At 37.5% G+C, this 14,884-nt stretch overlaps 2 protein-coding genes across 2 annotated transcripts in view; both read right to left on the bottom strand.

Annotated features, from left to right (window-relative positions):
* The window catches only part of WWC2 (WW and C2 domain containing 2), a 298,844-nt gene that overhangs the window by 70,811 nt on the left and 213,149 nt on the right, over positions 1-14,884 (bottom strand). The window lies entirely within an intron of this gene.
* Positions 1-14,884, bottom strand: part of TRAPPC11 (trafficking protein particle complex subunit 11) — a 28,102-nt gene that overhangs the window by 9,503 nt on the left and 3,715 nt on the right. Inside the window, exons 5-21 of the mRNA XM_069855901.1 lie at positions 13,972-14,071; positions 13,189-13,262; positions 12,868-12,964; positions 11,980-12,113; positions 10,533-10,680; positions 9,588-9,681; positions 8,229-8,308; positions 8,056-8,134; positions 7,912-7,966; positions 6,325-6,470; positions 5,162-5,223; positions 4,930-5,062; positions 4,149-4,279; positions 3,477-3,632; positions 2,783-2,970; positions 1,953-2,101; positions 358-479 (exon numbers count right to left, since the gene is read on the bottom strand). Coding sequence (XP_069712002.1) covers positions 358-479; positions 1,953-2,101; positions 2,783-2,970; positions 3,477-3,632; positions 4,149-4,279; positions 4,930-5,062; positions 5,162-5,223; positions 6,325-6,470; positions 7,912-7,966; positions 8,056-8,134; positions 8,229-8,308; positions 9,588-9,681; positions 10,533-10,680; positions 11,980-12,113; positions 12,868-12,964; positions 13,189-13,262; positions 13,972-14,071 — 1,948 coding nt within the window. The remainder of the gene's footprint in view (positions 1-357; positions 480-1,952; positions 2,102-2,782; positions 2,971-3,476; positions 3,633-4,148; positions 4,280-4,929; positions 5,063-5,161; positions 5,224-6,324; positions 6,471-7,911; positions 7,967-8,055; positions 8,135-8,228; positions 8,309-9,587; positions 9,682-10,532; positions 10,681-11,979; positions 12,114-12,867; positions 12,965-13,188; positions 13,263-13,971; positions 14,072-14,884) is intronic.

The following is a 14,884-nucleotide window of genomic DNA, read 5'->3' as shown; positions in this document are numbered from 1 at the left end:
GTGCAACTTCTGCATATTTGATGCTCTACCATGTTGAATCACACTTACTGGCTATTACTTACTGTCAAATAGGAAGAGTATTTAATTTACAGCTTAGAATTTCTTTATTTTATCTTATCTGCCAGCTGTATCAATCTCACAGTACAATACATCTCTTTATTCTCAAATTCAGTCCAATGTGGGATCTCGCTAAAGAAATACTAAACTACAAGTAAACAACAGGTAAAATACGCTGCAAGTAATTCATTTATTTGTTCAGATACCTGAAACTAAATACAGGTCCTTTTATGAGAGTCTTGTACTAGTTGATCCCCATTGTCTTAACTGCAACTTAGAAAGAAGGTTTTAAGCCTTCACCTTTTCCCCTGGTTGCAAGTCTCCTACAGGGATATCAGGAAGCAGTGCAGGAAAGGAATCATCACATGTGTCTGTTTCATGAAGAGTCACCTGAGTTTTCTGAGTCAGGTTGGCATCTTGGCCTAGGATTAAAAACAGTCTTCATATTCTCACAGGCTTACACCACTGAAACATGAAAGCAATAAACTAAAAATAGTATCATATTAATCTCAAAAAGCAATACACAAGAAATTAACATTGTTTGCTTGGTTGACAGAAGCTTTCAAAAGTACCAGAGGAGGATAGATTTAACACCAAGCTAAGTTTTCTAACTTAGAGGGATTACATGTTTCAAGATATTTGTTTCATCTGTTTAGACCAGAAAAAAATACACCAAAAATCGTATCTAGAAGTGCCCTAACGCACACAAAACCACATGATTAAGTGATAAAAGTTTTTCTTGGTATTCCATATGAAGAAAAATGTAAGTTTTACAGTTTGGGACTTCTTTTTTTTTTTTTCAAGAGAATGGCTTAGTGACTTGACATCTTTTAAAAATTGTTCTTCAAACCTGTGTAGCAAATACGTAAACCCAAATATATAGCTGTAAAATTACACCATTCTCCAGTAAGAGGTTGACTAGAACAATGGCATTACTGCAATCACATGGGATAATTTTAAAAGCAAAACAAGCCACATTTTGCCAAAGAGCTGAAATTGTGGAAAATATATCACCTTCCCAAAAAACAAAATGTCAAATTTCAATTGTTCTCTTAATGCAATCAGCAAGCCTACACTGACCTTGCATATCACATATTAAGAGTCAAGATCAAGGAGGGGGAACGAAGACTACTAAACACTGCTTTAGGAGCCAAACCCAAACATTCAATTAAATAAGTTGAAAGAACATATCCCTGACCGTGCAACTATAGGTAATGTGGTTCTATTTCAGAGTGCCCGGCACATATCACATCCTATATTGCAAATTGCTGCAAATAGGTGTACAAACTATAACATTTGCACTTAACATTTTGAAATCTGTCAGTGATTATTACGTATAGTTAACTAGGACTCAAACATAAAATATTTGTATTTTTTACTTTTAATGCGAAGGAATAGTGTCTCAGTCCACCACCACTCACCATATTTGGTTTAACAAACAAACCACACTGACCATAGCAGGGAATAAAAGTGAGAATGAATAGGGAAGAACACCCACAAAGACTATATGTCGAAAACATTCATCTAGCACTGCGCGATGCTAGATAAGACAAAGATCTCTCTCTTGGGAAAAGAAAAAATTAACCATGATCAAATTAAATAAAAGTTAGGAAAGAACACCAAAGCTCCCATGTTTTCTTTTAAACTCATAAAGACTTATCTTTTGAAAATACACATGTAAACACTACTGACAAGCAGTGGTTAAGATAACCATAAATGAATGGGTCTGTTAGCTCTTGTTCTTACCACTAATACCTCATCATTCCCAACCTTCACTTTGGTTTGGCTCTTAAATCACTACAGGAGAGCCATTTACTTTATTTTTCTCTGCATTGCATCAAAAACAAGAGGTCAATTAGGTGACTGCTGGATTAAAAGAAAATACCCCCAAATACCTGGCTTTAAACCTGCCGTAAGCTTAACATCTTTGGCCACTGTCTCCTCATGTGACTGGACTGTCACAATCAAACAATACATTTCATTAGTCAGGGCAGGAGGTTCATGACGGAGCTGAACAGAAATGTTTGGCACTCTAGAAATAATCCTTTAAGAGAAAAGACTCAGTTATTGTATGTTCCTTAAATAACAAGTTTTTAAGCTTAGTTTAAAGGAGATTGTAACTGCCTGCTGTTTAAGAGAGTTCTGACAGCTGGTGGCCTATTCAACTAGGCAATGCAAGATTCCCGAAAAGCAACATGACGGGAACAGATATAAAAAACAGTTTGTAACTTAGTAACAAGCATGAATGCTTCAGATGTTCTGCCAGGAAAGAAAGAAGCACCTCCACCAACAGTAAGTGGATTTAATTCTTCTGAATACATCTAAATTAGCGCTAGCTTATTCTTTGATAACTGTTCCCCAATGCAGATTCTTAGGGATTCTTTCTTTGTGCGATGGCTTTTTTAAGAGAAAATCTGGGACAAAATCTGCACAAAAATCTAGGAAAAGTCTGCCAAGCAAAGTTAGGTGAAGGGGAGAATTAAAGCATACTGGGTATACTAAGACACCAGTGCAAGCTTTTTTCATACTTCTAGCTATCTGAAGCCTAAAAAGTCTTAAAGAGTTAAGACTTTTTAGGCTTCAGTACCTATCTTATAAGTACCTATCTTATTCCCAGCTGGGCAAAGACATTAAAAAGCTCATACTGAAGCCCCAGTAACTCTGCAGAGCAATCGGGACTTTGCAGGAGACTCACAATAATATATCATACATATTTTTTACTCACATAGTGCTTGCCTGAATAGTCAAACTGTCCCAGTGCACTTCATTATCTGGAAGCTTAGGTCTTCGCCTGAAGGAACGTGCTGCCTGCAATGCTTCTTGAGATGAAGCAGCATCTCCACCTCCTCCGTGCCAGTTCAGAATCACACATCGGCCAGAATCACTTCCCAGGATCAAATCCACAGAGGTGATCTGACAGACAAATTGAAACACACAATGGTAACTTTGTCTTCAGATCACCTACTCTAAGAATGTGGCTTTCCAACATACACATCTTTATTCTGCCTGTATGTCACCAAAAAGCTTCTGGCAGCTTTGCAGACTGAAACACCTCACCACTCTGGGATTTCATTTAATGAAACAGTAGTAGGAAAGGTATCCATGGTCATGTGTGTGTAGTGAAGTATTTTCTGGCTTCCCATACTCCCACAGTGCTATAATCAACCCTCACCCTTTCTTTCTTTTAAGGACACACTGCACATACTTAAAGAAACAAACTTGAAGCAATACTTAAGTTTTTGTGATGATTTTTTGCTTGGCATCATCAAAGTTTTACTTATTTTTGGTTCTTAGTTTCAAGAATTCAAACATTTGGAACTGCAATGACATTAGTAACTGGGGCTAGATTAGAGATAGCGCTTGTAATTTTGAGTTCTTTGTAAGCATCGGTAAGAAAGGCGTGTAACAAACTGACAAACCTCAATCTTTTTTCCTACATCTTCAGTTTTTGCAACAAACTTGAAAGTGAACTTTCTCGTTTTTCCAGGGACCAAGCACATTGTTCCTTGTGATGACTGTTCTAGAACACCACTTTTTTGATAGGCTTCCTCTACCACACAGTATTGGTTGTAATCCTAGAATGGAGGAGTGGCAAAAAACATCAATAAACCCAGACTTAAGACATCTTTAGTGAGTATCAGTAGTACAGCAAGTGTTAAGGCTTTGTGTTACTGGTTAAAACTATATGGGTTCTTGCTTCTTTTCACACTGCTGAAGTCAGACTTAGCAAGCAATGACAATGCAATTCTTTGACACAAGATATCGATTATATTAATGTAACATTATGCAAGAACATAAAGAGAAATAAGACACTAAAATGATCCTCTTGAAACTTTAGAGAGCTTCATAGTGAAATAATGATGATAGACAAACTAATCAAACTGCATTTGGGAGTTTTATCACAGTACCAGTATACCTCTCGAAAGTGATAGATAATGCAAAAAGAAAAAACACCTTTCCAACTTAAGTATTAACAGAATTTTTGGAAATAACATTTGATTATTTTTTTTTAATGTTTAGAAACACTAACAGATATTATTCTAGTCTTGTAATAAGCTTCTATCACTAGGTCAGAGAGAGATCATAGTTACCTGATTATTGAAACTGATGCAGAGCTTAGAAAACCTGATAGGATGAGGACAATCAGCTTTTAAGTGTACATCAAACTGCACAGGAACATCGACATGAAAACTAGGAGCAAGAAATTTTGCTTTGCACTGCACTAGAATTAAAAAACGACAACAACAAAAACACAAACATTAAATTCCAGAAGCACATTCTTGAAAGAGTTGTATATTCAAATCAAAGTTTTAAGAGTATAAGGAAGACAAATTTGTCTGCTAAGATTGCCATAGGAAACCAGTTTTTGGCATTCAACCAAAACCTTTGCAGAGTAAAGGCAGAAAAAAAATAAAATAAAATCCTATACAGTTCTATACTCTTTTGTAGGTAACGCTCACTCATGCCCCCTTTCTACGAGGAGTAGAAAGTAGTTTTTGCATACATTCTGCCTTCTTTCCTCAGAATCCTACCTCAAAGCACACCAGAGTGACAGAAGTCTTTCAATAAGCAAAGGCTTACTACTTCTACCATGTTTAAAGGCATAAGTAGCCTCAGCTGGAAGTTCAGAGGTTCTACCCCCTCAGAAACAATGCTCAAAGGATTCTTAAGGAATCCACACCGGGGATGAGAGATCAGACTTCTTTCACAATTTCTTATCTTACTGATTTAGATGAAGAAGAGAGCAGTGCTGAAACAAGAGCTTCAGTGTTGCTGGCGTTAATACATGCATATTTTTTTCTTAATGAGTTATTATCAAGATACAACTACACTGAAATTCAAAATATCATATAAATTTGGGATTTTACTTACCAAATGGTATAAAGTCTTGGACTTCTATTGTAAAAACATTACTGCCAGCCAAGGAAACACGATCTGCCCACAATTTTTGCGATGATTTCACAGCAGCAGCGTCACAGTCAGGTTCAGGATCAGGGCTTTCATTCTGTACTCAGACAGAAGATTATAAATAATAAAAGAAGGTCACAAAAACCTGACCACTCTTAAGATTATTTGAAAGCATGATAGGAATTCTGCCACTTACCATTAGAACTTTTATCAGGTTTTTTTCTATTCGAGATTTCTGATCTTCTTTAAGAGTAGATGCTAGCAAGCAGAAAAATAAAATGACAAGATAGAAACAAGCCCTCTTACTTTTAAGTTTAAAGAAAATCACAAGTAAATATTTCCTTTAGGTTGCATCCTTCAAAAAACATTGTGGGGGAAAAAAATATTCTAGCATCCATCTATCAGTAATGAAGGATTTATTCAGTTTTCCGAACTTCACCTATTTTAAGAGTCTGCTCTTAATTCCACTGGAACTAAGTGAAATATTTTTTGGTTAGACAAACATTTCCTAATTTATTGGAGAAAAGCTCCAGGAGAATAATACCTATATCCTCTCATTATATATGTTTAAAAATGGACGAAACAGTAGAGAATTCTGGAACCTGCAAAGAGGCAATCCTGGATAACATTAGAAAGAACTAGAGAAGATGACAGGAAGAAACAAAGGACTAATAAGCACTCTTCCCTTGAAGATGAAGAAAGGTGGGTTCATCTCATCAGCTGTTCTTTAATACAATGCAGAGTGGCCTGGCTACGTTCTAGAAGATGCAGACCCATTTTTACTCCACCTACCCTAACAGTGGTGTTCGTAATTTAGTACACAAAAGGACTATTTCTGCAATCCTAAATAACAGACTTTATACAAAGCAGAGTGCTTGCAAGCAGCCACCCCACGTCACAATTTTCTAACTAAAACACACCACGTGCATAATTTATCAGCAGAGTTCTAGTAGAATGTCTGAGAGAAGCACATTTGGGATTTTGAAGTCCAGAAAACCAGTGCTAGCTTTGCTACTAGGAGAAACATTTTTCCCCTCTAGATATACTACAGTTCTTCCCACATCCCAAAGCTCAGGAAGTTTCTGTTATATTATTCAAACGGTCTCAAATGAAGCTGTGCTTCAGACATCCTGACACAATCTATCTGAATGCAAGGAATTTTATACTTGAAAAGCAAGAAAAATTCAAATTCCAGCATATGAAAGAAGGTAGTAAAAATTCAGCACAGGTATACAGTAATTTTGTAGCCGAATCATTTGAAGCTCTCTAAGCGCTGTGTCTTACAATGATCTGTCAGACTTCCAAATACATGTGATTTAATTTTTCTCTATAGGCCGAGTATATATCTTAAAAGAATACCTCTACCCAGTAGCTCTAAAGAGTACGTTATATAATCTTTTAGCTGGGCCATCAGATATGAACATTTGAGAGCTGTTATCAATATGGAAGTCAGAAGAGTCCACCATCCTTCACTGCGATATTCACACATAACGTAATCCAGGAGCCTACAACACAGTAAAATTGAGAGAAAAACAAGTTATACCCACCAATATTTTTTTAGAAGTTTGCATTTATTTGGTATCATTATGCAAAATTCATCTTCACTAATACAAATGCTAGATCAAAGTTAAATCTACTGCTTACACATGGCAATGGTTTATTGAAAATAGCATGACATTATTGTAAGGCAACACATGTATTCTATTCATTTTCTATTTCAGGCTAGAATAACTTCCACAAGACAGCAAAAGGAAAACTCACCTGTCTTCACATAAAGAATGAGCAAATCGGGAACAGTCCAGCTTTGCATTAAAAATGTGCTTTACTGTTAAGTATGTGGTAAATTTTAAGAAAAAAACAAACCAAAACCCCACAATGAAGTCCCCTTCCAAACTGAAGAATTCTAATGTTCCTTAAGCTGAGATGTTTCTTTTCCCTCCTACCTCCTCTCCCCTGCTTTGTTCAAGGGTTTCAAAGATCTACAAAAAACACATGCATCAATCTTCATCAGGCAAAACTGCACACCTTAATAGAACTTGAGTACTGAGCAATGTTTGATACTATTAGCAAAGCAAAGAAGTGAATTTCTTTTAAAGGCTGTTCAGCTGTTGAAGACTAGTTTCCGCCTACTTCAAAATATCTACCAAAATATAAATAAGAAATGCTTGTTCATATAAAAATTAGGCTTGATACAAATTGATCCATTTATCTTAACCTATCTTCTCCTCCAGGTAGCTTCCAGTCAGCCAATAACAACAGTAAATACATTTCTTCTACCTCACGCATACTCCCTTTATGGGGTGATCCTTGATACCTAATAAGCGAAACCACTGTGGGACTCTTACTTAACATGACCTTGACTCCGTTTCCCCTTAAAAATACAAAGTTACTAAGCATAAGACACATCCTTTAGAAGAGGTGGCTTCTGTAGCTCAGCACTAAGCTTTCCTAGCTCCATGATCATCAATAGTGGAAAACTATATCAACAAAAATAATTTATTTTGCCAACTCCTTGGTATACAAATAAAAATTCAATTCTGCTACATTTCCATATTTTTTTAATTTTGTAACGACAAAGTCTGTAAATAAGTGTAACTGTATTTTCCTTGCTGTAGCAGGCAAGTTGCAGAAATCACTTCTGGGAGAGATAGAGAGTGAGCGAGTGCACTAAATCTATCAGCTAGAAATAAATAATATTTGCCTGATAAAGCAAATTCACACAACAGCTTACAGTAGGACTTTTTCTACTCTAATAACTGCCTCATCATATCTCTTTTGCTTTCCTTGAGATAAGTGAAGTTTGTAGACTCCAAATCTTGTGTTTTAATCAAATGCAGGTACCAGAAGCGTCTCAGATGAGCTTCCAGCATTATTCCACAGCAATAAGAGAGAAGGTCTTAGTGAGAAGAACAGCACTTGAAAGAAGCAATTATGGATGGTACTCACTTCAGAGCTTTGGCATAATCTTTAGCGTAGTAATATTCTTCTCCCATTTGAACCACTGATAAAAAGAAAAAAAGATGTTCCAGATCAATACCAAAGACTTTGCAAAATTAACTTGAAAAAATACCTCTGATTACATATACTTACTCAAATGACTTTTCATTCTTGGACATTTATATTTCTTGAACTGCGCGACAGCATTACTCAACAAAGTGATGATTAGCTCCTAACAGATAAAACCATTACTGATATCATTACACAGGCAACATTACGATAATGATAGAAAACAGATGTGGGGTTTTTTGGATAATACAACTTACCGAGTGAAGGACATGTTTCTCTTTCAATTGTAGGGATAAAATCCCCATCTTCTCCTTTTCAGGATCAGAAAGATCAAAGCCTGCATAAGACAATGAAAAATCCATGAAATTGGAATTTTTCTAGACCCAGAGGGAATCATTTATGAGGTGAGTTACGTGCAGTGCAAGCTCCAACTCAAGCACACTCAAACATTCCGTTGCCTAGGAAATAGATGCACCCCTTCAAGAACTCACACACTCTCCACGTTCTAGAAGGGAAATTCTTGCCTTTTATTTAAAAGAAGATATCTCAAGCTACCTAGAAAGAGCAAACTACAGTAAGACAACCTAGTCTTTAGACTGCACCTATTAACATTTAAAGTGCGTACATTAATACAAATTACTAGCCCTTTTACTACCTGATCTCAAGTATGGATTCAAGCTTATGTTTCTTCATTGCTACAGAACACCAACATATGAAGAACTGTATAGGGATTTAAAGACAATAAACCCTTGCAGGAACCAAAAAACCTGAATATATTCAACAGATAAAGTTTCTCTTCACCTTAAACTGTTTAGGCTTGGCAGCAGATTCTAACTAATTTTAAAACAGTAACACTTGAAGATAAAAAGAGGTTAGACAGAACTATATTTACAATAAAAGAAAGTTTTTTAAAAGAGGGCAGTGATAAAAGTGGCAAAGCCCAAAGGATACGGAAAGAACAAAGAACACGAGACCAAATGGAGAGGGAGAAAGGAAGATAAAACCATAGTCAACAATGAAGATCTCAGAACTGCACGTGTATTCATATGTAGCTCAAAGCCATACATTCAAAGTCTGAATTTCTGAGAAAAATGACAAATTTCTTTCTTCGGTTAAAATCTAGCCATTGCATCCTCTCTATCCATTTAGAAATCCTAAAAGCTTTTTCAGAAAAGAAAAAGTCATGAATTGAGAAGACACGGTATGGGTGGCAGGATGAATTTATAACAGTTGCCTTCAGGGACAATGCTATTATTGCTGTATCCAGTTCTCTCCAACTGGAGTGAAGTGCTCCTGGAGCACACAGATTACAAGGAGCCCAAGCAGCAACAAGAAACAAAACAGCAGCAGTGCTTCAGCTTGGCCCATGCAACTTCGCTGAAGACCTGATCGTGCAAAAACCTCAAGTTCCCTTTTCTCTGTTAGAGACCAAACACTTCCCGTGCTTCCAGCTGATGTCTGTTTAAGTCACACCAACAACTAACAAGAGTGAGGTCCCAGCCCTGCGCCTGTCTCAGTGGAAAAGGGATTACATACTGATGCCCACTGTCAGCTGGCTGGATCGGTAGTTAAAGAAGTTTGTCTGAACTTCACAGACACAAGACACAGAAACGTACTTAATATTCCCTGCCGCCATGGTCTTTGCCCATAGAAGTCAAGCACTCCAGTTTGCGTTTCCAGGGGATCCGGATTGGGATATATCACAGAGGACTGTAAATTCAGCAAATATAGTTATAAATAAGGGTCCACCTTTCATTTTAAAGCATTAAAAGTGATTTGATGCTCCAATACACATGCACGTGAAAGAAGAAATCTGCTTTAAAACATAACTACACCTGTATAAATAGTACTTCGGGAAACCCAGACATTTAAATACTTCTCGTTCAGTCTGACATCCTACTTCATTCAACTTCATTTGTCTCAAATACTGTCAAAGACTAACTGAGCAATCATTTTTAAAACTAGTACCTAACAAGGTAATCCAAGAACAATAAATAAATAACAGCAAATAAATAGCACCAATAGGAACAAACGCACTTTCAAGTAATCGGGACATTTCAGCTGGAAGGCAGCTAATTGACTGCAGAGATCAATCTTCCATGCAAAAGTTGGTCAGGTAAGTGTCAGAAAAAAAACCAAACAACAACAACAATCGCCCAACCCCTGCATACACAACCCAATACTAATGCTCTTATGTACTTCATGCATTGTATTTCATGGTTTATAGGAAGCAATGGAGAGAAAAATACTGGAAAAACATAAGAGTAAATTTTCAATCAAGTATCCAGAGACATAGAAAGTATATTATTTTTTAAATAATTATTTCAAAAACACGTTCAGAATTATTTGTAATAAAACAAACGATAACACATTTGTTCTTGAGTAACTTTTCCAATATGTAATAGATGAATGTAATGTTAGTAAGAATCAGAAAAAAAACCACCTTTTCCATGGATTTCATCTACACATATTACAGATTATTCCACTACCATTTGAGACTAAAACATTAACTAATTTACTACATGGTTACTTTCAAAGCACTTTTTCCTCTCCCAACTTACATCATGGTTACAAAGCATAATTGCTAGTTGCTTCCGTTCCTGTGCATAGTAGGCTGCCTGCTGGTAATAGAAACCTGGATTCTGAGTTTGAATTGCTGTTAATCCCAGCTTAATCGCTTCATCAAACAAGTCACCAAAAGCCTGAAACCTATTAAAAAAAATTCATAACCAAGATTAAGTACAGAACAGCAATTTGAACTGAAAGGTACACACTTCAATTAAAAGTTCTGATTAGTCTTAAGACAGATGACACTTCTCTGAACATTTGCATCTAAGTTCCACGGCTTCATGTGTGTTATAACCTGTTCATTCCTAGGCAAAAGCAATGAATAATCAGGACAAAGCAAAATAACAGCATACATTTTTAATGTCTAAGTGGGATTCCCAAGGGCTCAGTGCTGGGTCCAGCCCTGTTCAATGTCTTTATCAATGACCTGGATGAAGGCATTGAGTGCTCCCTTAGCAAGTTTGCAGATGACACTAAGCTGGGTGGAAGTGTGGATCTGCTGGAGGGTAGGGAGGCTCTGCAAAGGGATCTGAACAGGCTGGACCGCTGGGCAGAGTCCAATGGCATGAGGTTTAACAAGGCCAAATGCTGGGTCCTGCACTTGGGGCACAACAACCCTATGCAGTGCTACAGTCTAGGAGAAGTCTGTCTAGAAAGCTGCCTGGAGGAGAGGGATCTGGGGGTTGTTGGTTGACAGCCGACTGAATATGAGCCAGCAGTGTGCCCAGGCGGCCAAGAAGGCCGATGGCATCTTGACTTGTATCAGAAACGGTGTGACCAGCAGGTCCAGGGAGGTTATTCTCCCTCTGTACTCGGCACTGGCGAGACCGCTCCTTGAATCCTGTGTTCAGTTCTGGGCCCCTCACCACAGGAAGGATGTTGAGGTCTGGAGCGAGTCCAGAGAAGAGCAATGAAGCTGGTGAAGGGGCTGGAGAATAGGTCTTACGAGGAGCGACTGAGAGAGCTGGGGTTGTTTAGCCTGGAGAAGAGGAGGCTGAGGCGAGACCTCACTTCTCTCTACAACTACCTGAAAGGAGGTTGTAGAGAGGAGGGTGCTGGCCTGTTCTTCCAAGTGACAGGGGACAGGACGAGAGGGAATGGCCTCAAGCTCCACCAGGGGAGATTTAGGCTGGACATTAGGAAAAAATTTTTCACAGAAAGGGTCATTGGGCACTGGCAGAGGCTGCCTGGGGAGGTGGTTGATTCACCTTCCCTGGAGGTGTTTAAGGCACGGGTGGACAAGGTGCTAAAGGGGCATGGTTTAGTGTTTGATAGGAATGGTTGGACTCGATGATCCAGTGGGTCTCTTCCAACCTGGTTATTCTATGATTCTATGATCTTCCTCAGAGAGGAGGGCTCAGAATTTGTATCCTACCTAGACAAGTAAAACAGTGAGCTTCACAAGAACTAAATCAGAAACATTACTAAGCAAAAACATACTGTTTAGACATCCAGGCAGCATGCTCAAAAGCCAGTTCTGCGCTTCCTATTTTTTTCTTGCACAAGTCGATATGTTTCCTGAACTGAGCGATTGCATCCAGTGGAGTATTATGCTGAAAACAGAGGCGACAGATCTAGACGAAATCAAAATAAGAGGGGGGAAAAAACTGTCAGGCTGCTAAGTATTAGCTTAAAAAAAATGAAACAAAAGCACCACACTCAAACCCAAACTAATTTTACTTATCTCTGAAGAGCTTGAATAGCATAGTAAACAGAGGGAGAAAAACAAATCTAAACCATTATGTACAACACCTGAAACCACGTGGTCCTTTATTTCATCTAATGTTATTTTTCTTCCCCTTCTCCCCCCAGGTCATCAAGGGAAGACTGTGTAACTTGCAGCCAAATTCAAGATGGAACTGCAGAGCCACTAGGAAGATCATTATCTTTGAAGCCTTTGTTTTGCCAAAAAGCCCCCCAAAATACCATAAGAGTATGGTCTAATTCTTAGAGTTACTTCCCTCCTCCTGACAAGCAGGACTGAACTATACTGGCTTAAGCTTTGCAAGTGGACAAAAATATTCAAGGATCAAACAAACCTTTTTTTCATTCCCCCTGCACAGAGTGAGAGTTAAAGCAAGACTAGTATTTCAAACGACTGCATCTCAAATGAACTCAAATCCTTCAAGACACTCCCAAATCTCAGCTGAGGATCCTTCTTTTGCATGGAATTTGGAAGCCTTTGCAAATCTGAGAGTAACAGTCACATAACTGTTTCTAATCCATCCTTAAAAGGATAATAATAAAATGAACTTTTAAACCTTATACATTAAAGAAGCATCAACATATTAAGTAAAGGCTGCCAAACATTAGAAGTACATTTATTACCTTGTAGTTTATAAATCCTGCCATGGTCTTGATTTCCAGCATGTTTGTTTCATGAGCCCTCAATTCATGCACAAGATTATAGGCAGTTCTGTAATTTCTAAGCAGGAATATTTAAATTAGAGTTAAATCATACAAGATAATGAATACTAAGAACAAGATTGCTGCCAGCAGAAAACACCCTTCCAACCAGTGTTCCTCCCAATAAAGAACTAACCCCTTACATATCTGTTTAAATCATTTTGCACTTGGGAAAATACTATATTTATGGTTTAGCAGTAATTTGGGGTAGAAAGGGGGAAGGAAAAATTATATGAGTCTTACTTAAGAGCATTCTGCGTATCCTGTTTCAGTTCGCTGAAAAATGCTATTTTGAACTGATGTCTCACAAATAAAAGCTGCAAAACACAACCAGTGCACATCATTCACAAACATTCATAAACACTTGAACATACCTGTTATTACAAAGCAGATACAGCTGATAAATTCAGAGGTTTACATAATATAGCAGTTGATAAAAAAAAAAAATGACTAAGCAACTCTTTCCTAATGGTTCTCTGACATCATAACACAGCAGCAATCTTTCAACAGATTTAATCTGTTCTAAACCTTTCACCCTGAAACAGTCACCACCCCAAAATCTCTCCACCCCTGTAAATTTTTAATTTGGAGCTCACCACATGGATCCCAGCTTCCAAGAGAGAAAAGCTGGCAATTGCAACATAATGTTGGGTGTCTGAGCAGACATTTAACAAACTGAAAAGCAGAAGTTAAAGCCAAATAAAGGGCAAGTTTAAGTTCTGAGCTTCTAAGGGAAGTACTTCCCATGATTTGTTAAGATATTACATACAAACAAGCCATACACAGAATTTTTTTTACCATGTTTCCTATAGGCCCCTCCTCTAAAGAAGATGTGAGGAAGGAAAAAACTAATTAAAATTTAAGTATAAATTACAGCAAATAAAGCCAGATGTACTTTCTATATTGCAAGAAGCTTCTCAAGTTGGAAGGAGGGACTAAAAACAATTAAGCAACAAATAACCCTTATTTTCAAGTTTTAGCACACACTGTAACTTGCAGAATATTTAAAAAACAGGGTAACGTTACCTGGTGAGTGGTTTTGTTTAAGAACTCCTTATGGGATTTAACTCTTCGTATTTCTGTATAGTAGTAAGTTTGTGCATGCTCATAGAAAGCATTTTCCAACCTGCAATAAAGTTGATCATAAGTTTCAACAATACAACCTTACCTAACAAGCTTGGAAACAATTGCAAATCTCATATCAAAATTCAACTATATGCACTTTGCAAAGGCTCATGTAGGTTAACACGCTCTAAACTTTCCCTCTTTAGTACTGAGCATAATATGAAAAACTAGAAGTAACTGTTACTTTATTTGGATGAATTCTAGTAGCTGTTTATGACCAACATGGATACAACAACAGCAAAGATTTACATGTAAATTAAGAGGGTGCAGGAAGGAAGAATTAGTCTCTCTGATCACAACCCCTCTTCTCACTGAGGACATCTGGAAAAATTAAAACTAGCATTAATAAACTGTGATTTGCTTTAGTTTGAGCCTTCCTTTTTAGGACTACACAAGATTGCTGTCCTTCCCCTGTTCCGTTTTTGAAAGGCTTCATAGTTTATTCGAACCTGTATTCCCTGTAACTATTTAAACAAAAAGCACAAGAAATGTAAAAATGACAAAGACATAATATTTGCAACTAGATAAATGCCACTTAGCGTAAATAAAGATAGCTCCACAGCCAGGAGAGTGGGGGAGGAAGCAAAGACTTGCTAATAAGAACTACACATAACTGAGTATTTGTAGGGAAAATTATACTGAACCAACAGAGCCAAAGCCACTGTAGAGGCAGAAAAGCCCACCTTCCCTCTACCCAGCTTGAGGAAGGGAATGTCGAAGCACCTAACATCTTAAAAAACCAACATCTGACGGCCATTATTCAGCCTCACAGAGAAAGAGGAGCTGTGTGGAATTCATCAATCAGGTTACAGAA

This window comes from Phaenicophaeus curvirostris, chromosome 4 (genome assembly GCF_032191515.1).
Source record: "Phaenicophaeus curvirostris isolate KB17595 chromosome 4, BPBGC_Pcur_1.0, whole genome shotgun sequence".
Taxonomy (NCBI): domain Eukaryota; kingdom Metazoa; phylum Chordata; class Aves; order Cuculiformes; family Cuculidae; genus Phaenicophaeus; species Phaenicophaeus curvirostris.
Note: the sequence above shows the minus strand (reverse complement) of the source record. Positions and strands in the feature narration are given on the sequence as shown.